Source organism: Hemitrygon akajei, chromosome 32 (genome assembly GCF_048418815.1).
Source record: "Hemitrygon akajei chromosome 32, sHemAka1.3, whole genome shotgun sequence".
Lineage (NCBI taxonomy): Eukaryota > Metazoa > Chordata > Chondrichthyes > Myliobatiformes > Dasyatidae > Hemitrygon > Hemitrygon akajei.
Window position 1 is genome coordinate 19,585,299 of NC_133155.1, and position 23,516 is coordinate 19,608,814.

At 41.7% G+C, this 23,516-nt stretch overlaps 1 protein-coding gene across 1 annotated transcript in view; it reads right to left on the bottom strand.

Annotated features, from left to right (window-relative positions):
• Positions 1 to 11,055: 11,055 nt before the first annotated feature.
• The window catches only part of LOC140719763 (transmembrane protein 35B-like), a 66,588-nt gene continuing 54,127 nt past the window's right edge, over positions 11,056 to 23,516 (bottom strand). Inside the window, exon 3 of the mRNA XM_073034610.1 lies at positions 11,056 to 12,837. Within this exon, the coding sequence (XP_072890711.1) occupies positions 12,707 to 12,837 (131 nt within the window). The 3' untranslated portion in view covers positions 11,056 to 12,706. The remainder of the gene's footprint in view (positions 12,838 to 23,516) is intronic.

Sequence of the window (23,516 nt, forward strand, 5' to 3'; positions counted from 1 at the left end):
GCACAAGTAGGAGACCTGCCTCGATGAGGTAGATAAACTTCTGACCAGAGCTGGGGTGAATCCAGTAGCCATTGTCCACATCAGAACAAATGATATAGGAAAGAGCAGGCTGTCATTTCCGCAAGACAAATTTAAAGAGTTAGGTGGGAAGCTTCGGGACAGAACTGGCAAGTTTATCTTCTTGGACGTTCTGCCTGTGCCGTGCGCTAGTCCGGGTAAGATGGAGGAGAATAGAGGACTTAATGTGCAGCTCAAATCATGGTGTAGGTTAGAGGAGCATAGGTTTATGGGACATTGGGGCACCTTTTGGGGCAGATGGAATCTGTACCACTGGAACAGGTTGCATTTGAACCGGGGGGGGGGGCACTAATTTACTGGGCAGGCTTATGCTTCAGTTAGTTGAGGACTGTTTAAACTAGGGAATCGGGGGGGGGGGGGTGGTGTGGTGGGCAGGGAATTTATAACACGCCAGGCTCAACTGTTTTAAACACCTTAGTGGAGAATAACGTATTAGGGCATAAGCCAATTATAGGCTTCAAAAATATAAAAATATACAAATGGCTTGGAATAGAATGAAAATCATCAGTAACAGATGACCTGTATAAATGCAAGAAGTATTAAGAATAAAATAAATGAGCTGGAATTATATGCAAGTGTGTACAAATAAGATGCAATAGCAATAACTGGAAGTTGACTGACCTCAAAGGATGGGGTGAACATCGTTTTAAAGGAAAGATAGGCAAGAATATATGATCCATATAACCAAATATAAGTATTATGCAGAAGGCAGCAGACCGAGCCATCTTTTGGCACTAACGCTCAAACAACAGGAGGCTAAAAGGTCTGTACCAGCGATTAGATGTGCTAAACGTGGAGTAGTATCTTCAGCAGAGGAAATAAACAAGGCATTCAAGAATTACTTTAAAGAACTTTTTACAAGTGGTTCAGTTCCTTCTGAGAATGACTTCACAGATTTTTTTTAGTGGATTAGACCTCCCTGCGTTGTCATTAGAGGACACCAAAACTCTAGACTCTCCTATTACCCTGGATGAGCTACTTAATGCAGTCAAAGCTACAGATAAGGGCCGTAAGCCAGGTATAGAAGGCATACCTGTGGAACTTTACCTAGCACTTTGGGATATTCTTGGACCAGTATGGTTAGAAACATTAAATTATGCTATTGGAAATGGCGCTTTCCATAGAGATCTAAACACAGCCCTGATTACAGTTATACCTAAACCCAGTAAAGACTCTTTACATTCTGCCAATTTCTGTCCAATCTCTTTGATAAATGCTGACCTCAAGATATTTTCCAAAGTCTTAACCAGTAGATTCAAGACAGTAGTTGGGAAAGTAATTGGCCCAGATCAAACGGGCTTTATTAGGGGGCATCTCGCATCTGATAATATTCACCGGCTCTTACACACACTGAGTGCAACACATAAAATCCCGCCTGCCTGTGGCCTGCTATTTCTAGATGCTGAAAAAGCCTTCGATCGCCTTGAACGGCCATATCTTTAGAGAGTTCTAAAAGAATTTAAGTTCGGCAATAAATTTATCAATATGATTCAAACACTGTATGCTAATCCTTCAGCCCGGGTATGTGTGGGAGGAGGTTTCTCAGAGTTACTTGACATAGGACGGGGCACATGACAAGGGGCCCTCTGTCTCCTTTAATTTTTACTATATCGATTGAACCGCTTGCAAACTCTCCTCAGATCTCCCCTATTACAATAGGTACAACATCATATTCGATATCACTTTACACGGACAACAAACTAGTTTATATGGCAAATGTTCAACAAACTCTCCCCTATGTTTTAAAAACACTGGAGCAATTTGGATTTCTTTCAGGATACAAAGTTAATTTGTCAGAATCAGCACTGATGCTGATTAATACAGATAAAAGTAAGGTGTCTCTCCCTCCCCAGATTAAGGCTACAAAAGAGGTCCTCTACTTGGGTATTAAAGTTAATACCTCCCTATTGTCTGTGGCTAAAACAATTTACTCTTTAATTTTGAAAAAAAATAGAAGATATTAATAGATGGAGACAATTGCCAGCATCAGTCGCAGCCCGTCTATCGGTCATTAAAATGAACATCTTACCCCACATTAATTTTATCAGCTCAATGATCCCACTTGCGCCTCCAGCAGGATATTGGCAAAAACTGGACTCCTTACTACGATGCTACGTTTGGAACGGTAAACGACCCAATATAAAGTGGTCAGGTCTACAATTCAAAAAGTCGGATGAGGGATTGGCATGTCCAAATTTTAAATTGTATCACTGGGCATTTGTATTAAAAAGTCTTAGCTATTGGATGGAGGAGGATAAAGTTTTGTCATGGAAAAATATAGAACAAGAGCTAATAGCACCAGTAAGGTTGAAGGACTTTTTCCTTCTAGGTATGTCTACCAAAAACTGTGATTTGTATTATGGTCCAATTTTAACCCATATGCTACAAGTGTTTAGAGCAGCAGAAAAATTCCTAAAATGTAAAAGCATATGGTGCAAATCTTCTCCATTATGGAACAATAATCATCTTCTGTCTGGGCGGAATCCATTCACTAACAGAACTTGTGAGGATAAAGGTATTATTACTCTTCAAGATATTAATGGGGCAAGTACTATCCTTAGCTTTCAAGAACTGGTATCTCGATATAATATTAATAAACACACTTTTTTCTTCTACTTTAGAGTAAGATCAGCTTGTAATGCCTACAGGGTTCCCTGGGGATCAGATTTAAAGGACCATCCCATTTTAAGTTGGATACAGAGTACTCCAGGACAGATAGTGTCATATATCTATGATAAATTAAACTCCCAAAAATATATGCCCACATCAGGAATGAATCAGATAGGGACATATCTGAATTGGGACAAGACTTAGACTGGGATGCAATTTGGGATAATGCTGCCAGTGCTTTGAAAAACCCAAATCATTGGTATATACACTTGAACTTTTGTCATAGAGCATATTTAACACCGAGAATTAGACATCAAATGGGACTGGTTCCTGACCCATTTTACCCCCATGGAACCGTAGGCTCTTTTATACATGTTGTATGGGAATGTCTAGGGGTTTTTGGTTTGTGGGGGAAGGTTATCAGTACTCTTACAGAACTAACGGGGGTACAATTACTAATGGACCCCGCTGTACATCTTCTAAATGATGACTCCCACCTTTCCCTTACGGAAAAAACACGCAAAGTCTGGCTGGCAGGCCTGACTGCAGCTAAGAAGATTGTAGTCCAGCGTTGGAAACCTCCCCATGATATTTCAAGTACTCACTGGCTTCAGAGCTTTTTGAACATTTCTTACCTGGAATTATCATCAGCAAGAGTAAATAATGCATGACAAAACACAATCTTAATGTGGACAAATTTGATATCTAACTTAAAAGATCTTCTGTTAAAATAGGAATGCTCTGTCTGTGTATGCACTACTATTCAGTTGGTTGGTGGAGGGTAAAGGGAAGAGGGGGGAGAGAGAGGGGTGGTGATGAGGAAGAGGATGAGGGGTGGAGGAGGGAAGGTGATGAGGGTTGGGAGTGGCTGGGTTAAACAGTCATAATGTAATCGGTAACTGGTTATATTGCATGTAATTTGTTGGTGTTGCAATTAAAAAAAATTAGAAAAGCAAGTTCTGAGGGTAATGTTCTAGTTATGGGTGACATTAATTTCCCAAGTATATTGTGTTGAGAACGCAGTGACTAAGGGATTACAGGGAAGTAAATTCATTGAGTTATTGAATGATTGTTTTTTGACCCAGCATGTTGATGCACCAGCAAGAGGGGAGGTTTGTCTAGATTTGCTATTCTGTAGCAATCAGGATAGAACTTTGAGTACAGAGATTGTTGAGCCTTTAGGAACAAGTAATCATAACATTGTTAGTCTTGGAAGTTTTTTGAGAGAGTATATCAGTAAAAACCAAAGCCATTAAATTCAATTTCAGACAGGCAAAGACTTCAGAAGGTAAACTGGAAGGAACTGCTTGATGTCGAGTCAGTTGACGAACAATGGGTTCAATTTAGAGAGGTAATATACACAGTGCAGGAAATGTTCATACCCAAGGTCTGAAGAAGAAATAAAAACAACAGATCAATGACATAGAAGAATAAAGACATACATAAAAACTGAAGTAAAGACAGCTATATAAAGAATACTGAGAAAATAGTAATGATGTCAGCCATAGGGCATAAGAAAATATGAGAGCTATAATCAAGAGGGAAATTTCGATTGCCAAAAGCCAGGTTGAGATGAGAAGGCTATTGCTGATAATGCTAAGATTAACCGTAAGAGATTTATTCAATACCATAGTAGTAAAAGAAAATTCAAGGAGGAAGTTAAGTGTATTAGGAATAATAGTGGGGTTTTAAATTATGCAGAGAAGGACATAGTGGATACTCCTTATAATTTGCTAAAGTATTTTCCAGCAAAGATGTTAGCAACATGCCAGTAAATGTAGAGAAAAATAAGGTTGCTTTAAGTGACTTAGAGATCTTAGAAACTGAGGTCCTGCTTCAGCTAAGACTGCAAGTTACTAAGTCTCCAGGGCCAGACAACATATATTGAAGGGTACTTAAAAAGGTCAGTGATTATATATACAAAGTCCTAACATGTATTTTTCAAGTGTCAGTGAAGACTAGTGAAATCTCTAAAGATTGGAAACAGATTAACATTGTCCCGCTATATAAGAAGGGTGACTGCACTGATCCTGGTAACTATAGAGGAGGAGCAAGTTTAATGTGTATCACAGAAAAGATAATGGAAACAATAATAAAGAATGAGATGGAAAAACAGCTGATAAGAACAGGCATGTTAGCAGAGAATTAGCCTGAGTTCAGAAAGGGGAAATCATGTTTTGCTAATATGGTGGAGTTCAGTGAAGAGGCAACTAGAACTTGTGATAACAATAGAGCAGTTGATATCATTTACTTGGACTTTCAGAAAGCTTTTGACAAGGTACTCCACAAGAAGTTAATAATCAAATTACATAAGGTAGGAATTTAGGGTAAGGTGTATGAATGGGTGCAGAATTGGCTCAAAAACAGAAAACAAAGAGTTACAGTGAGAATATCATTTTCACACCTCGAAGACATTAAAAATGGGGTACTGCAGGGATCAGTTTTGGGGCCACTGCTATTTTTAATTTACATTAATTATTTGGATACGCACATAACAAATAAACCAGTAAAGTTTGCCGATAACACAAAATTAGGGAAGCGGGCTGATAAAATTCAGGAAGCAGAGTCAGTACAGTTAGATCTAAACAAAATCCAGATGTTGGCAGATAAATGGCAGATGAAACTTAATATAAGTAAATGTAAATATTACATATAGGAAGTAGAAATATTATATGGGGGTCTTAAGTTAGAAAGTACACTGTATGAGGATTTGGGCGACCTAGTAGACTCATCACTTTCAACATCTAGACAATGCACAGAAGCGATTAGGAAGGCTAATAGAACTTTGGGGAATAAAATGTGCTCGGTGGAGTTCAAGTCTAGAGATATTCTCCTTAAGCTGAATAATGCGCTTGTGAGGCAACTTTGGTCTCCGTTATCGTGTGACGGATGTGAAGACACTGGAGAGAGTCCAGAGAAGGGCGACTAGACACATTAAGGTTGAAAGAATTAAATCATTTTAGCCTAACTTGACGTAGAATGAGAGGAGACATGATAGAAGGGTTCAAAATCATTAAGGGTATAATTAAAGTGGATGGCAGCTGCTACTTCAAAATTAATCCATCATCAAGGACATGGGGCCATAGGTGGAGACTGGTTAAGGGGAGATTTCAGACTAATATCAGGAAGTATTTCTTTACAAAGGGAGTTTTGGACACATGGAACAAACTACCTAGTTGTGTAATTGAGAGTCGTACATTAGAGATGTTCAAATCTAAACTCCATAGTTATTTCCACACACTATGTGAATAGGAACTTGGCAAGCTTTGCTGGGCCAAATAGCCTGTTCATGTCAAAAACTTTCTGATGTTCTAACTTCTAATATTTGTTGAAAATAATTTTTTAGAGACTTTTTCAAGTTGGCCAGGTGAAAATCCCCTATAGCGACAGGGAAGGCATCAGGATTTGCTGTTTCATGCCTGTTGATTACATCACTCAGTTCATTTGGAGCCTTCTTTCACTCTGGCCTAAGGTGAGGTGCACACTGCTACCAAGATGATTGCTGAAGTCTCCTGCAGCAGATAAGATGGACAACACTAAATCAGTGTTCCAGGTCAGGTGATCATGACTGAGACAGCATTGCAACATTTGTACACCACAAGGAGTTGATCATGAAGCAGACTCCACCTCCCCTGCCTTTGAAAGATTCAGCAATTCTATCTTGGCAGTGTATTGTGAACCCATCAAGCCTAATTGCTGAGTCTGGAATGGAGAGGGTTAATTAAGATTCTGGGAAACGAAAAGAGCAATGCTATCATGCCTCCCGTATGCAAAGGCTTTTGAGATTAGGGTCCACTGAAAGTTTCAGAACTGAAATTGGTCATCTTTGAGAGAGTAATGGGGTGTTATTTCAATAATAAATCAAAACAAAATGAGGGAAGACTCCAAGCTACAGAAATGTGGTTTTTGAGAAGAATGATGGAAGTATCAAGGAAGGGCAGAGTAACAAATGAGGAAGTGTTGCGAAAAGCGGGAATATGAAGAGAGCTGATACCATTAATCAGGAAACTGCAACTGGAATTTCTGGGACATGTACTCAGGAAAGAGAAGCTCGAATATCTTGTCGTGACGGGAAAAACTGATGAGAGAAAAATTTGCGATTGACAGCGCATGGCATCAAAGGATGACACCAAGTTTTGAAGAACTTATTAGAACTTCTCAGATTAAAGACAGATGGAAGACCATGATCGGCCATGCCATATGACACAGCACATAATGTTAATGATAATGAATGAGGGTGATAGAATCAAGCTGGATTGATGGATTTAATACTCAGAAGAGCCCTGATCTGATAAGCAGAACTGGTATAAGGGAATGATTTGCAAGATGCAATGCTGAAATGATTATGCACACTAGTTAAATGACATTGTGTGCTTTGTTCACCAACCACACTGGATCATGGAGACAGGCCCACTTAAAGTGACAATTCCTGTTTGCGCCAGATGATACAGAGAAGCTAATCATAGTAGTTTCCCACTTGATATATGGTCTTATGGACACCAGCACCAGCTGTTCCTTATGAACAAGGCTGTAAATATGCATTTTAACTGTAGCCAGGTCTACATGATTAACAAATGATCCATTTAAATAAATGTGCAACACTAGATTCCAGGAATACATTCCAAGCATAAAACTGCTTGGCTACAGATTACTAGACCAGATTATGTTTTCCTGCCATATACACAAGTACACATTATATCTGGGCAAAGCTCTCCTATCTCTTCTGTTAAGGAAATAATGTCATTATTTTCACTCAAACACTTTCCAACACATCAGGACTTGTCCACTTACTTGAACACCACAAACTGGCGAGAATGTGGGGAATTTCTAACCTTTGCTTTCTGAAATGGATCATTGATGAAGATTTTCCAAGAACAACTGACCTATTACAAAAGACATTAGCTTTCCCTTCATCTTGAGCACAGGAGCAGGCAGTTACCAAACACTGCATGGTTTTCAACCTTCCTGGATTCATTTCTAAAAGAAAGCACTTATTACAATAGATTTTACTAATGAATGCCTCTCTTTGAGAAAATACTTCAAAAGAAATGGTCTTCCAGAATACAGGCCAAATATAAAGTTGCACCAAAGGTGGGCCTTGATTTAGAAACATAATTCTAAATTTTTATAACGGTTAGCACAGCATTATGACAATTCATATACACTCAGTGGCCACTTTATTAAGTACAAAAGTGGAATCCAGTCTGGTCTTTTGTTGCTATAGTCCATCTAGATATACCATGGAGAGCATTCTGACAGACTGCATCACCGTCTGGAATGGGGCGAGGGGGTGCTCTACACAGTCAAATGTACCTGCAGAGAGTTGTGAACTTTGTCAGCTCCATCATGGGCACTAGCCTCCGTAGTACCCAAGACACCTTCAAGGAGTGATGCCTCAAAGGGCTGGCATCCTTCATTAAGGACCCCACCACCCAGGACATGCCCTCTTCTCATTGAAGAGGGAATGGGGCACAGAAGGAAGGAGGTACAGGAGCCTGAAGTCACACACTCAATGATTCAGGGACATCTTCTTCCCCTCTACCATTCGATTTCTGAATGGACATTGAACCCATGAACACTACTTCACTACTTCATTATTTTTATTTTTGCACTACTTATTTAACTATATATACATTTTTAATTTATTCACTGTAACTAAGTTTTCTTCTATTATTATGCATTGCATTGTTACTATTGCCACAAAGACAAAAAAATTCACGACATATGCCAGTGATATTAATCCTGATTCTGATTCACTTCAAAGTTTGTCAAGTTGACGAGCCTGACTGAATTTTTTGCTGTGACTAAGCACATTGATGAAGGTAGAGCCGTAGATACATTGTAGATACGGTGTATGGATTTTAGCAAGGCATTTCATAAAGTACCCCATGCAAGGCTTATTGAGAAAGTAAGGAGGCATGGGGACAATGGTTTGCGGATCCAGAACTGGCTTGCCCACAGAAGGCAAAAAGTGGTTGTAGATGGTTCGTATTCTGCATGGAGGTCAGTGACCAGTGGTGCGCCTCAGGGATCTGTTCTGGGACCCCTACTCTTTGTGATTTTTATAAATGACCTGGATGTGGAAGTGGAGGGATGGGTTACTGAATTTGCTGATGACACAAAGGTTGGGGGTTTTTGTGGACAGTGTGGAGGGCTGTCAGAAGTTACAAAGAGACATTGATAGGACACAAAACTGGGCTAAGAAGTGGCAGATGGAATTCAACCCAGATAAGTGTAAGGTGGTTCATTTTGGTAGGTCGAATATGATGGCAGAATATAGTATTAATGGTAAGACTCTTGGCAGTGTGGAGGATCAGAGGGATCTTGGGGTCCGAGTCCATAGCACACTCAAAACTGCTATACAGGTTGACTCTTTGGTTACGAAGGCATACGGTGCATTGGCCTTCATCAATCGTGGGATTGAGTTTAAGAGCCGAGAGATAATGGTGCAGCTAGATAGGTCCCCGGTCAAACCCCACTTGGAGTATTGTCAATTCTGGTTGCCTCACTATAGGAAGGCCATGGGAACCATAGAAAGGGTGCAGAGGAGATTTACACGGATGTTGCCTGGATTGGGGAGCATGCCTTATGAGAATAGGTTGAGTGAACTCGGCCTTTTCTCCTTGGAGCGACAGAGGATGAGAGGTGACCTGATAGAGGTGTACAAGATGATGAGAGGCATTGATCATGTGGATAGTCAGGGACTTTTCCTCAGGGCTGAAATGGCTAGCACGGAAGGGCATAGTTTTAAGGTGCTTGGAAGCAGGTACAGAGGAGATGTCAGGGGTAAGTTTTTTTACACAGAAGAGTGGTGAGTGTGTGGAACGGCTGCTGGCAACGGTGGTGAAGGCAGAAACAATAGAGTCTTTTAAGAGACTCCTGGATGGGTACATGGAGCTTAGAAAAATAGAGGACTATGGATAAAGCCTAGGCGGTTCTAAGGTAGGGACATGTTCGGCACAGCTTTGTGGGCCGAAGGGCCTGTATTGTGCTGTATGTTTTCTATGTTTCTATGTTGTGCATTCAAAGATGCTCTTCTGCACACCATTGTTGCAGCATGTGGTTATTTGAGTTAAAGTTCCTTTCCTGTCAGCTTGACCCAGTCTGGCCATTTTCCTGGTGACCTCTTTCATTAGCAAGCTGTTTTTACCCACAGAACTGCTGCTCACCGGATTTCTCCCACTTTTTGAAAATTCTAGAGACCATAGTGCATGAAAATCCCAAGAGATCAGCATTTCCTGAGGTACTCAAACCACCCCATCTGGCACCAACAATCATTCCACGATCAAACTCACTTAAATCACGTTTCTTCCCTCATTCTGATGCTTAGTCTGAACATCAACTGAACCTTTTGATCACGTCTGCATGCTTTTATGCACTGAGTTGCTGTCGCATGATTGGCTGATTAGATATTTGCATTAATGAGCTGGTGTACAGGTGTACCTAATAAAGTGGCCACTGAATGTAGTTACATTACATTTGCTAAACAGGCAAAGGCCATTCAGCTCCACAGGCCCAAACTGATCTTTTTTTATACTGTGCCTATCTCCTTCTATATTCTACCAATTAAAACCATAAACAAGCCTTTCTATTCCTTTCTCCTCATGGGTTTATTTGGCTTCCCCTTAAGCCTGTCAATGCTAAAAGCCTCAGCTATTTGTGGTAACAAGTTCCACATTTTCACTTCTCCATGGTTAAAGAATTATCTTGCATTCCCTAATCCACCATAAGTTTTGTGACATTCAAGTCCCCTTATTCTAATCTCCCTCCAAGTCAATTAGAAGAGGCAAAGAGATCTGCTCGACAGAATCGTTTTAATTTTGTTGAAAATTAATTCCAATCTAAAGGTTTACAATGTGTATCTCTTTATTAAAACTACTTTTTTACTTGACTCTCAATTGTGATATTACTCAGAACAGGAACAACGTGTTAAAGAGTAAGCGATACAACACAACCTAACGATGTGTGATTTGATTTCATTTTTCAGTTTAAAAAAAGTGCTTGCTTGTTGCTTCCTCTTAACAGACAATAACCTCAGCAGTGATATATTTTAGTAACAATGGAGTACCACAATTGCCAGTTCATTTGTGCTGGAAGTAACACTATTCAGAACCCTGCCCCTGCCTGCTGTGGAATGTTTTTATTGAAGTTCAATCCCGGTGCACACCTGCCAAGTATCTTTCACCACCGAATGAATTTGGTCAGATTCAAATTCCAAGAGCACAGAACAAACTACGCTCCTCCAATTACACTTCAAATGTAAGATGATATATTACTTCCCTGCAGAGTGGCAGATCAATTGTTTGATAAATACAAAAAGATTTTAACAAAAATGTAATAAATAGGCCATCATCCATGAATATCATATCATTTGTAAGTGCTTATGATTTATTTCTAAATTCGTGCAATAGTCAACTCACAGTAGGTCATTTGTAGAAAACATTTCATAAAACCAACATCAGGAAGGCTTCATTTGGATTATATCCAGTTCCAGTTACCCTGTTGGAGGGAAGAAGACATTAAGCTGGGAAGACTGCAGAGGAGATTTACAAGAATGTTGCCAGGATTCAAGGAACTGAGTTATAGAGAGAGGTTGAGCAGGTTGAGACCTTATTTACTGGAGCGTCGGAGAACAAGCGATGGCATATATCACAGAGGCATATAAAATCATGACAAGTGTTGATAGGGTGAATGTGCACAGGCAAGTTTACCTCAAGAACTTAAGGACATGGGTTCAGGGTATAAGGGGAGAGATTTAATAAGAACTCGAGGAACAACGTTTTCACTTTGAAGTTGGCCAGGTCATAAGCTTCCTGGGGAAATTAAGACTAGTACAGTAAACCCTTCTCAGGCTTCCAGCCAGGAACAGGCATTGATTTTAACCAACATTTCGACGGCAAACTCTGCCATCCAAACATCAGATAAAATCAATATTGTACCTGGCCCGAGCAGAGTTTCATTCGTCATATATGCCAGGAAAGCAATAGATCCTTTTTCACTGGTACAGTCTATTAAAAACTGAAAGTGAACTTGGACAGCTACGTGAATAGGAAAGAATATGGGACAAACCTGGCCAATATGACTAGCTGAGAAGGGAACCTTAGCTGGCGTGGATCAGGTGGTTTGAATGGGCTGATTTTGTACTGTGTGACTCTATAACTCTATCTGCTAAGACCTGGGAGTATTTGGCACTGATCAGAGAAGCCTGTGAACTTCCTATCTAAGGAAATATACTCTTACCATAGAGAATGTAGTGAAAATTCATCAGACTAGTTCCAGGATGGTGGGTTTATCATAAGGACACAGTGAGTAAATCAGACCTGTATTCTCTAAGGTTAAGGAAAACGAGAGGAAATCCTATTCGTATTTACAATTTTTCTTCAGGGCTCATCACCCTAGGTGCAGGCTGAGGTGTGTAGGAACAGAGGTCACAATTTCAGAATTAGTCCATGAAACTTTAGGACTGAGACAGGGGTGAGTTTCTTTACACAAAGCATGGCAAATCTCTACCTTGGAAGGGTGTAGAGGCTCACTCACTGAGTAAATTCTAAACAGAGACTGATAGATTTATGGGTTTGAAGCCAATCAAGGAAAATGGGTGTCATGCTCAGAAATGGTTTCATGGCAGATCAGTCATGATCTTGCAAAACAGGAACAGGTTTGAAGAATCAGATGCTCCTGCTCCTACTCCTAATATTCCGACACTAACCAGTGATTTACTCCAGTCAAGTTAGATATTCAGTAACTGTATGTCCCTCCCTGATGATAAAACCCATTCACAGTCTGCTATCAATTTACCAGTTTGACTGCGTTGTCATGGGTGTGTTATCTCCTTGGTAGGGAGCATTCCATCATTTCCACCTGCTTTTTTCTAGCCGTCCTATGGAATTTGCTTATCAAAACATGGCATTAAATCCCTCCTGTTAGCATGTTTTACATAACTTTTGAATTAAAAAGGAATTTTGATACGTCGCAGAACCTAAACCGATGCGCGGAATATGGAACTGAGGCGAGTTGGTCATTCTCCCTTCTTCTTCTCTCTGTCTCTTCCCCAGACGTAGAGGAGTACGAGTAATATGGCAAGGCAGATGGTGGCTGGTATGCACATGTAAAGGGGTTTCTTCAGCATCAGCAGGGAATAGATGGCACCTGAAAAATTATAAATAATTTTTAAAAATTAAAATATATTACCAGCTGCTTTATACAAAGTTTGGAGCTTTCCCCAGAATCTACCGCTTTACAGCACAAAATCCACTTGATGTAACATGTCAATGTGGAGCCATTCATCAAAGAAAGCTCTAGCTTCTTAAAAAACCTGCAACGTATTACCTACTTCAGCCTTCTGCTCTACCCTCTACACCCATGACTGTGTGGCTCGGCATACCTCAAACGCCATCCCTGTATAAACTTGCCGGAGACATAGCTGTAGTCAGCAGCATCTCAGGTGGTGACAAGGAGGTGTACAACAGGGAACAAGACGAGCTGGTTGAGTTGTGTCACAACAACCTTGCACTCAGCATCAGGAAGATCAAGGAACTGATAGTGGATTTCAAGAAGGGGAAGTCGAGGGAACACACACCAGTGCTCAAAGGATCAGCGGTGGAAAGGTCGAGCAGTTTCAAGTTCCTGGGTGTCAGCATCTCCGACACCAACATATTGATGCAATTATGAGGTCGCCACACCAGGGGCAAAATTTCATTAGGTGTTTGAGGAGATTTGGTACGTGACCAAAGATTAACCAGTTTCTCCAGATGCACGAAGGAAAGCATCTGTCCAGTGCGTACAGGATCAGAAAAAGCTGCAGAGCATTGTAAACTCAGCCAGCTCCATCGTGGGTACGAGCCTCTCCAGCACTGAGGACATCCTCAAAAGCTGATGCCTCAAAACGGGGACATCCAGCATTAAGAACTCCCTCAACTTAGGACTTGCCCTCTTCTCCTTACTGTCATTAGGGAGGAGATACAGGAACCTGAAGGTACACACTCAATGTTTTAGAAAGAGCTTCTTCCCCTCCACCATCAGATATCTGAATGAACTATGAACCCATAAACACTACTTCACTATTTTTGTTCTCTTTTTGCTCCGCTTACTTTATTAAATTTATTTATATGACATCTTGTTGTAACTTAGTGTATTTTATATATGGCAAGGAAATTTCATGTCCTTTCACGCCTAGTCCTAATTGCTAATGTCTGATACATTCCCCTTTCATTGAGATAAGCTGGTTGGCAATCATGGATACAAACTGGGGTGGAACCACCTTTGTTAGTCTAGATAAGGGTTTCCCAACCTTCTTTATGCCATGGATCGATACCATCAAAGCAAAAGGTCTGTCGACTGCAGGATGGGAACTCACCTCTGGTGCAGATACTACAGTCAAAGACCATGCAGCAGGGATGAGCTACCAAGAGGAAAGCACCTTCCTCTTGTGACATGCCTCCAACGTAGCTCACAACTGCACAAACTAACAAGGTATTTGTGAAAAACAGTCCCAAGGCCCTGTTAAAAATTTCACACGATCTCAAAAACTTTATCCTGTGGTTTTTAAGAATCAGACCTTCATTCCCTGAAATCAAAATTTTAAAAAGGTTGCATCCTTTTGGTTAGATTTGTTCTCGGACCAGAGACTTCTGAACATGAGATGTACACTACAGAGCAACAGTAGGAGATTGCCAGGTTTAAATGATCAACTGGTCTGGTCACACTGCATTAAGTGTTGTAGTTGATTTGGCCAATGGTGTATGAAGGAGACATTAACAGCTAGGTCAGATGCAAAGGTTTTAAATTCTGGTGAATATAAGTGATTCATAAGATGAGGCAGATTTTTTTTCCCTGCATTAATGGACCACCTCAATCCCAGCCAACATCCAGGGGTCAAGGTCACTTACTAATGCTGGAAGATTCAAGGTAGGATTCCCGCTTCTGTCAGGGTGCCTAGCTAAGGAAGAAACATGTAGTTAGCTACATGTCAGATTCCCGCTGCTGCCTGTAAAGAGTTTGTACGTTCTCCCCATGACCGCGTGGGTTTCCTCTGGGTGCTCCGGTTTCCTCCCACCGTCTAAAGACGTACCAGTTAGTAAGTTAATTGGTCATTATAAATTGTCCCGTGATTAGGTTAGGCTTAAATTGGGGATTGCTGGCCGGTGAGGCTCAAGGGGCCAGAGGGCCCCATTCCCTACTGTATTTCAATGAATAAATTAAAACCAGTTCTTATTCTAAAAAGATTGTTTTTAATGACAGGCTGGAGCCTTTGTTTAATTCATTCCTCTGCTGGATTTAAAGGTTTATCAGAATGCAGCAACAAGAGAAACTATAAATAACCCGCAAGGTGTATGGGCACAAATGACAGGCCCTTTTGAACGCATTCATCGTATCTGGGCAGATGCTTCCAGTCGCTCCCTGGGAAAAGATTTAGATTGGATTAGATTCAACATTATTGTCATTGTGCCAAGTACAGATACAAAGCCAAATGAAATGCAGTTAGCATCTGACCAGAAATGCAAAGAATAGTGTTTTTTTTACAAAATAACTGCGAATAAAAAGCAAGTGCTACACTACACAAATATAAAAGTACTGAGACAGTACAATATGGGTGCCATACTGCTTAGCGCTGTAATGTGAGGTTCAGCAGGGTCACAGCCTCAGGGAAGAAGCTCTTCCTGTGCCTGCTGGTGCAGGAGCGGAGGCTCCTGTAGCGCCTATCAGATGGGAGGAGAGTAAAAAGTCCACGGTTAGGGTGAGATGCATCCTTGCTAATGCTTTTCGCCCTGCCCAGGCAGCGTTTATGGTAGATGTTCTCAATGGTGGGCAATTGGGTGCCAATAATCTGACTTGAAGTGCCAGAGAACAGAAAGACCATGAATCTCCATCCCTGACCTCTAGTGTGGAAATGGCAGAATAATTTTTCACCTGGTGTTAGGAAACTGAACTATGAAGAGAGTTGGACACTTTCACTCTCAAAGGTAGCAGCTGTTTCCACACATAAATTAATCTAACTTGGAAAGTAAATCTGAAGTAGGTCATTGAGCAGATATACAATTTGGAAGAAGACCAGGATGAAGAAAACTTCACAGTTCAGCAAGAATTGCAATGTTAGATGGGCGTAAGCAATAAAGAGAAGTTGGGCATCTCGATAGTGTAGCAGTTAGCACCGACACTATTACAGTTCCAGAGTTCAATTCCGGCACTGCTCTGCAAGGAGTCTCTGTACATGGAATGCATTGATTTTCTCTGGGTCCTCTGGATTCCTCCCAGGCGAACTGGTCTGGTTAATTAACTGGGTAAATTGTCCCGTGGTAAGGTGAGGGTTAATCTGGTTTGTCGAGCCTTGATGCAGTGACATGGCTCAAAGGGCTGGAAGGACCTACTTTGCACTGTATCACTAAATATTTTTTTAAAATTAAGATGTTTTAAGATTGAACTGTAAAATGGGGTTGATGAATGAATGATGATGTAACAAGGTCTCATCCTCAGCTTTCGAGTCATGTATTCTGACAGCACCTTTTCACTCCTTGAATTTAACTGTGGTTCAGAACTCTGCTTAGAGCTTTATCTCCTACGCCGGTCAGTTTTCCAGCACCCACGTGAAATGTCAGGAAACTTCATGCTGACGTGTCCAGGTGTGGAACTTCTACTTGGCACTGAGAACTTTGAGCCCACTCATCAGTAATGGACAGTGGGTTGCACCCACTCCCAAACTGCTCCACCCAAGACAGAGACTCCGGGACTCACTCCGGTTCCGTCAAGTCGCCTTGAATCTCAACGAACTGAAGTGAAAGCAAGTCTTAAACCCAAGGGATCTCCTGGGTCTGAACTCAGCGGAAGAGGGATTTACTTTCTACTCAACTTGCGCCATCCAGTTGTAAGGGCCTCCCAGTTTACCCTCCCACGTGCTGGCTTCCCTTTCAATACAGGAGCATCCCTCGAAATATTTCTTTTATTTATTTACTGAGATACAGCGTAGAATAGGCCCTTCCAGTCCCTTAATTCACTTCGCCCAGCAACCCCCAATGGAGCCCAAATCACAAGATAATTTACAATGACCAATTAACCTACCAACCAGGACACCTTTGGACTGCGGAGGAAACTCAGACGGTAATGGGGAGAACATACAAACTCCTTGCAGGCAGTGGCGGGAATCGAACCCAGTTTACCTGTACTGTAAAGCGTTGTAAGGCATACACTGCCATGCCAACTGATTATCATTTAACGGCACACTCTAGTCAGACACTTCATCAGCATAATCCATGAAAGTCCCTTACTGGAATGCACTTCTTTGTAATGACTCACAAAGCAGTGCAAGTAATTACACTGAAGTTGAGTTTCATAAAATTCAGAGTGGTCGACAGAACAATTAGAGCTGTTTCAAAGGTGATTAATCTCACTCAATGTATTTAGAATTTTATTTTAGCACAATCTTTTTATTCAGATCTTGAGTTGTGAAATGACAGCATGCAGTAGGCTGAGGTAATGAAGAACTAAGGAATGGAACAGGGGTGCAGGCTCAGATGCTGAATGGTGAAAATGAAGAGATAGTAAAAGGTTCAGTAAAACAGTAAGACACATAGATACAAACACAGAAAGAGAGCTGTTTTTCTTTAATAACAGGAATATTTAAATTCTAATAGAGTTTTCAGTCCGTAGTGGAAGAGAGCAAGTACCAGTATGTTTTGGGTCAATTAAGCCATTGCCCCAGTTAGTCGAAGTTTCATGGAAATAGTTAAAAAGATACAAAAAAGACTACTATTTAACTGAGTAACAAATTATGTATTTAAATGGAATACAGAATAAATTACAACAATACCAAAACTACTGCAGAGCAATAAAATTGTATTAGTTCCTAATAGTTATCGGAGGAATTTGTTCAGTGTATGCTGGTTGACTGTAAATGAACAAATCATTGCAGACACCCAGTGCAGATAGTGGACTGCCTTCAAACAGTGCTTTTGGTGATTGCATCTTCCAAAGCTTCATTTTAATTGTAACATTCAAGATGAATTCAATTTCCTGTCCCAATTCAGCGGGATAGTGTCCCAAATAAACAAAGGGAATCCCGCCTATTTTCCTCGATTTGTTTTTGTTTTTTTTTAAGAGTTGCATTAAATAAACAGCTGCCCCAATTAACCAATGGACCAGTTAACCAGAATCCACTGTGTTACCAACTTGTCTTAAAGTGACAGGAATAAGAATACAACAATGAAAATTAATCAATGAATTATAAACTTTAAAAGCACTGTTATTACAGCAAATGTGTTGGATTCACATCATTATAATCCCACCACAGCACGGTGAGAAGTATGCACATTAACCACAAATCCTTTTACAGCTCCCAATGATTCTCCGTGCAGGTGAACACATTGCGAAAGAAACAAGAACATATAGCAAGCTGTAAACATTAGTCAATTGGCATTTTAAATCTCAAGTAATCTTCCATTTCTTTTCTGTCAGAGTGACTATAAAAGTAAAGGCACCTCAGCACAAAATACAGTTACATTTAAATCGCACTCTTCAAACTTCAGACCAGCTCAAATCACTTTGCAGCCAATAAAGTACATTCAAAGTTCGCACATAGTTATAATATAGGGAAGCGGACAACTGGTTTACACACAGGTTCCCACCAACTGTGGTAAGAAACAGAAAGTGTATTTTAGTGACAATGGTTGAAGGATAAATAATGGCAAGGAAAGAACACCACAACGGGCACTGCTGTTTTTCCAAATCAATACCAAAAGGTCTCTTATATTCATCTATGATGCCATGGAAGGTCACAGTTTAAATCTCAACTGAAGATGGTATGGCTATCCTCAGATCTGAATGTATCAGTCTCGGATCCGCCCTCCAGTGCCTGATTCGGGACCGATCAGGAATGGGCAGAACTTACACAGTCCTTACGACTGTCCCTCAACTGATACCAACCAAAGCAAAATAGACAAAATTCAAGGATATTAAGACAACTAGAAACACTTTTGGCTGTGCCAGATTTTCTATTTCAAACCAATAATCAGTGCGCATGAAAGTACACAAAAAAATTATGTTCCAAGTGCTCCATTAAAAATTTAAAAAAATAGCATCTACTGAAAGCTGCGCAAATCTCAGATTGTCCGTACCCGAGGCTTACAGACTTGTTCAGGTCAAAGTGTAAATTTAAGGCATCAGCTGGTGAATGACAAACTCTCTTGCCCTGCTTTTTCTCTTTTATAACTTGCTTGTTCCCAGTTGATCTGCTAAATTCAAATCAGACATCATATTAATCCCCTTCAGTAGTTATATCTGAGAGAGGGTAATTTTGAAATAATCACTGTACTCACGATCCAATCATCACATGGCACCAGGAAAGTGATAGCTACCTTTCTTTTCTCTTTTTAATCTCTTCTCCAAATTTAATCCAGAGAAAGCATTCTGTCTGGAAGCATAGCAGCTTGGTATGGCAACTGCTCTGTTCGTGACCACAAGAAACTGTAGAAAGTTGTAAACACAACTCAGCACCTCCCAGCCTCCCCTCTCTAGTCTCTGTCTATCCTTCGTGCTGTCAGTAAAGCAGCCAGCATGACCATAGACACCACCCCACTCCAGGAATTCTTTCTTCTCCCCTCTCCCATCAGGCAGAAGATACAAAAGCCTGAAAGCACATACCACCCATCAGGAAATGTCGGGGAGGCTTGATCCAAAAAGCAGAGGAGTGGAGATGATTCAGAGGCGAGCAATAAATAACTTTAATAATAGACCACAAAATAACAAGCCACGAGGGGCGACAAAACAAGAGAGAACAGAAACTGAACACAGCAGGCAACAAGGTAAACTTTATGCAGGGAGAGTGAAAGCTCGGAGAAACTATTTAAGGTTGGCTGGTTCGATGAGTGAACAAGGACTGTGGATGAGAACTGGGTTAAATAGGTTGCAGGTGATGTGTCTGGAATGAGCGGCGGGTGAATCCTATTGGCTGGGAGGAGACTGGGAGGTGCCAGCACATGAGCAGGTGTGACAGGACATCGCACCTACGGCTGTCCCCTGATGGCCTAGGATGAGGCAGATGGGTCCACTGGAACTCGTCAATGAGCGATGGATCCAAGATGTAACTGAATGGCACCCAAGACCTCTCCCCTGGGCCGTACCCTTCCCAGTCGACCAGGTATTGCACACCCCATCTCCGGCGACATGAATCCATCAACTTGTAGTCTTCGTATCTGTGTTTTCGTATTGTGGATTTTGTCTTTTTGGATGACTCCCTTAGGAGTTAATTGCCCTGGGTCACTTCTCTGGATATGTGTAGGTGCTCTAAGTATACTGCAAGTAGGACCTGTGTCTGCCTTATCCTATCCCCATCATGAGCAACACACAACACTGAGGGTGGACTTGTTTTATGTTGCTTCCCCGACACCCCTAGACATGAGCCGACGGTAGGGACGTAACAATCGCCATGGCCTCATCAGCAGGTGGTAAAAACCCGTGATGAAACCTCACACACCAGGCACCCCAGGCACACTGACAGCAGGCAGTGATGAACTGCCATACATCCGCAATCATGGTTGGCCACCAGAATTGGCATCGCAGAAAATCCAGAGTCCATTGTGAACCTGGATGGCCGGAGAGGGATGAAGAGTAGGCACAATGGAGTGCATCGGAGCGCAGTGCCACTGGCATGTACTGCACGTGTGGTTGTCAGGTGTGTTGGCCGGAGAAGTCTCATGCCGCAGTGCCTGCTGGATCTGGTTCTCAAGCTCTCAGAAGATCGGGGTAAGGATCTGAGAGGATAGAATGCTGGGCTGAGGGTTGATCTCCATTTCAGCTGGGTCAAACTGTCCTGACAAGGTCTCCGCTTTTGTGTCTTTGGAACCAAATCAGTAGGAGGTGGTGAAGTTGAACTGTTCGAAGAAGAGGGCCCACCCAGACTGACATGGGTTGAATTGGTGGGTCTATTATATGGATATGAGGTTCTGGTGGCCAGTCCAGATCGGGAAGGGTTCGGTGTTTCCCATTAGCCAATCTTCATTCCTCCAAGGCCCACTTAATAGCAAGTAGCCCCCTGACGCCTACTCCATTATGGTACTAATGGGTGCGTCTTCTCGTCCACTCCTCACTGGGAGAGGATGGCTCCCGCGCCCACAACCTCTACCACAAAAGGTATGGTCGTGTCCAGATGGCAAAGATTGGGAGCAGTAATGAAGCAGCTCTTGAGCTCCTCGAAATCCCGGTCTGCGATGGCAAACCAGGTTATCCGCAAGGTAGGTGACTTGGTGAGGGAGGCGGGAGGAGTGGTGATTTAGCTGTAGTTTCTGATGAAGCTGAAGTTGCCGAAACCCAAGAAGCATTGTAGCTGTTTAAAGGCATTTAGTTGAGGCCATTCAATGGTGACACGCATCTTGTTTGGTCCATGGTTATGTCTTGGTGTGAAAGGACGTAACCCAGGAAGGAGATAAGTGGGTGTGGAAGTAGCATTTTTCTAAATTGCACTACAGTTGGTTTTCAAAGAGAAGCTCAAAGACTGAACAGACGTAATAAATGTGGTCTTGGGGGTTATTGGAAAAGATGAAGATGTCTTCAACGAAGACGAACACATCCCTGTGTATCATATCTCGGAGGACCTCATTACTGAAGGCTTAAAAATGCCTAGACTGTTGGAAAGTCCGAAAGGCATCAGCAAGTATTCATAGTGGCCAGTGTGTGAACACCACCTTCCATTCATCCCCCTGGCCGACGGGGATTCAGTGGTGAATGACAACATTAATGCTAGGCCGCAAAATAACAAGCCACGGGCGCACAAAGCAAGAGAGAGCAGAAACCGAACACAACAGGCCGCAAGGTAAACTGTAAGCAGCGAGTGTGAAAGCCAGGAGAAACCGTTCGAGGTTGGCTGGTTCGCAGCATGAACAAGGACTGCGAATGAGAACCGGGTTTAAATAGGCTGCAGGTGATGAGTCTGGAAAGAGCAGCAGGTGAATCCTATTGGCTAGGTGGCGACTGGGAGGTGCCTGCATGACCAGGCTAGGAGGTGTCAGCAAGTGCAGGCCTGACACCCACCAGGCTCAAGGACAGTCTCTCTCCCAGTTTTCAGACTCAGGAATGATAAGATGGCATCTTGGCCTCATAATCCACCTTGCTATGATCTTACACCTTATCCGTTACCTGCGCTGCACTCTTATGGTAGCTTTTACACTTTATCCTGCATTGTTATTGTTTTATTTTATTCTAGATCAATGCACTGTGTGAAGATTTGATCTGTATAAACAGTACGCGAGAGAAGCTTTTCACTGTATCTCGGTACATGTGGCAATAATAAAGCAATACTAATATCACACACAAATCAGCAGCGCCAGTACGCCAAGAAAGTCAGAAGATGGCACACACATATAAAGGGATTTTTTTAGTGCCAGTATGCAGTACAGCTCACCTATAAAGCCATAAACTAAACGGATTAAATATCGAACAGTCAAATTTTACTGCACCCCCTCGGCCACATCTCCAGATTTTAAGGACAGACTATTTCTAAAGATGACAGTAAGAAAGTCTCAGGGAAAATGTCCAACATCTAAATTGTAGTTCATCATTTTATTTCAGCAGTTGTAATAACCTTTTTAACTTACCCACGTCATAAAGCACAATGAAAGAGAGTTGTGTTAGATGGAAGGGGATCAGGAATGATACACAGTTACACAGCCCTGGCTAAGTCTACCACGACAAAGCCACCTATAGCTAGGCAACACATTCAGCTCAGTGATGATGTCATATGAAAGAAACACAGAAAAATAGAATGAAGAGTGGCTATTTTCCCCTTTGACTCTTTCCCACTTTCACAGACAATATATCTCAGCACTCCTCTCTTCCCATTCCCACTTTAGTTCAGAAAACTATCTACAATAAAATTCTAATAATCCAATATCCTTGGGGACTTGGTGGTGCCGGACCAGCAAATTTCCTGGAATGGTGGATTTTCCTCCCGTTAATATACCAAGACAGTTTTAATTAACACATTTTAAAATGTTAAGACAGTAGAACAGTAAAATGCCAGTGAACCAGGCAAGTGCAAAGGGAACATGGGAACAGACCCTGATGAGTTTAGAGCAGCGGTTCCCAAGCTTTTTTTATGTCATGGACACTTACCATTAACCGAGGGGTCCACGGATCCAGGTGGGGAACCCCTGGTTTAGAAGGAATATGGGAATGGGTCCCCAGTCTGCTAAAAATCAGGAGTTTGTTTTAGATATCCAATTCTTGGAATATTCAGTGACTAGGAGTTCCCAATCCCATGCGGTGAGGAACTTAACAGATTCTACATCCTATGAGTGAAGTTTCTCTTCATCTCAGACCTAAGTCTTGCCCGTATCGTAGGACCGTGACCAATAGTTCTAGGTGTTACCCCGCCTTGGCTGAGGCAATTACCCTACCTACAGCCTGTCTGTCAAGCCCTGTCAACATTTTCTTCTCCCTCCTGCCATCTGGGAAAAGGCTCCGAAGCATTCGGGCTCTCATGGCCAGACTATGTAATAGTTTCTTCCCTCAAGCTATCAGACTCCTCAATACCCGAAGCCTGGACTGACACCTTGCCCTATTGTCCTGTTTATTATTTATTGTAATGCCTGCACTGTTTTTGTGCACTTTATGTACTCCTGTGTAGGTCTGTAGTCTAGTGTAGCTTTCTCTGTGTTGTTTTTTTTTTATGTAGTTCAGTCTAGTTTTTCTACTGTGCCATGGTCCTGAAAAACATTGTGTCATTTTTACTATGTACGTACCAGCAGTTATGGTTGAAATGACAATAAGTGACGACTTGACTTGAAAATGTCTCTCAACTTCTTTAAAACTCCTCTCTTTGACTACAACCCACACAAGTCTAC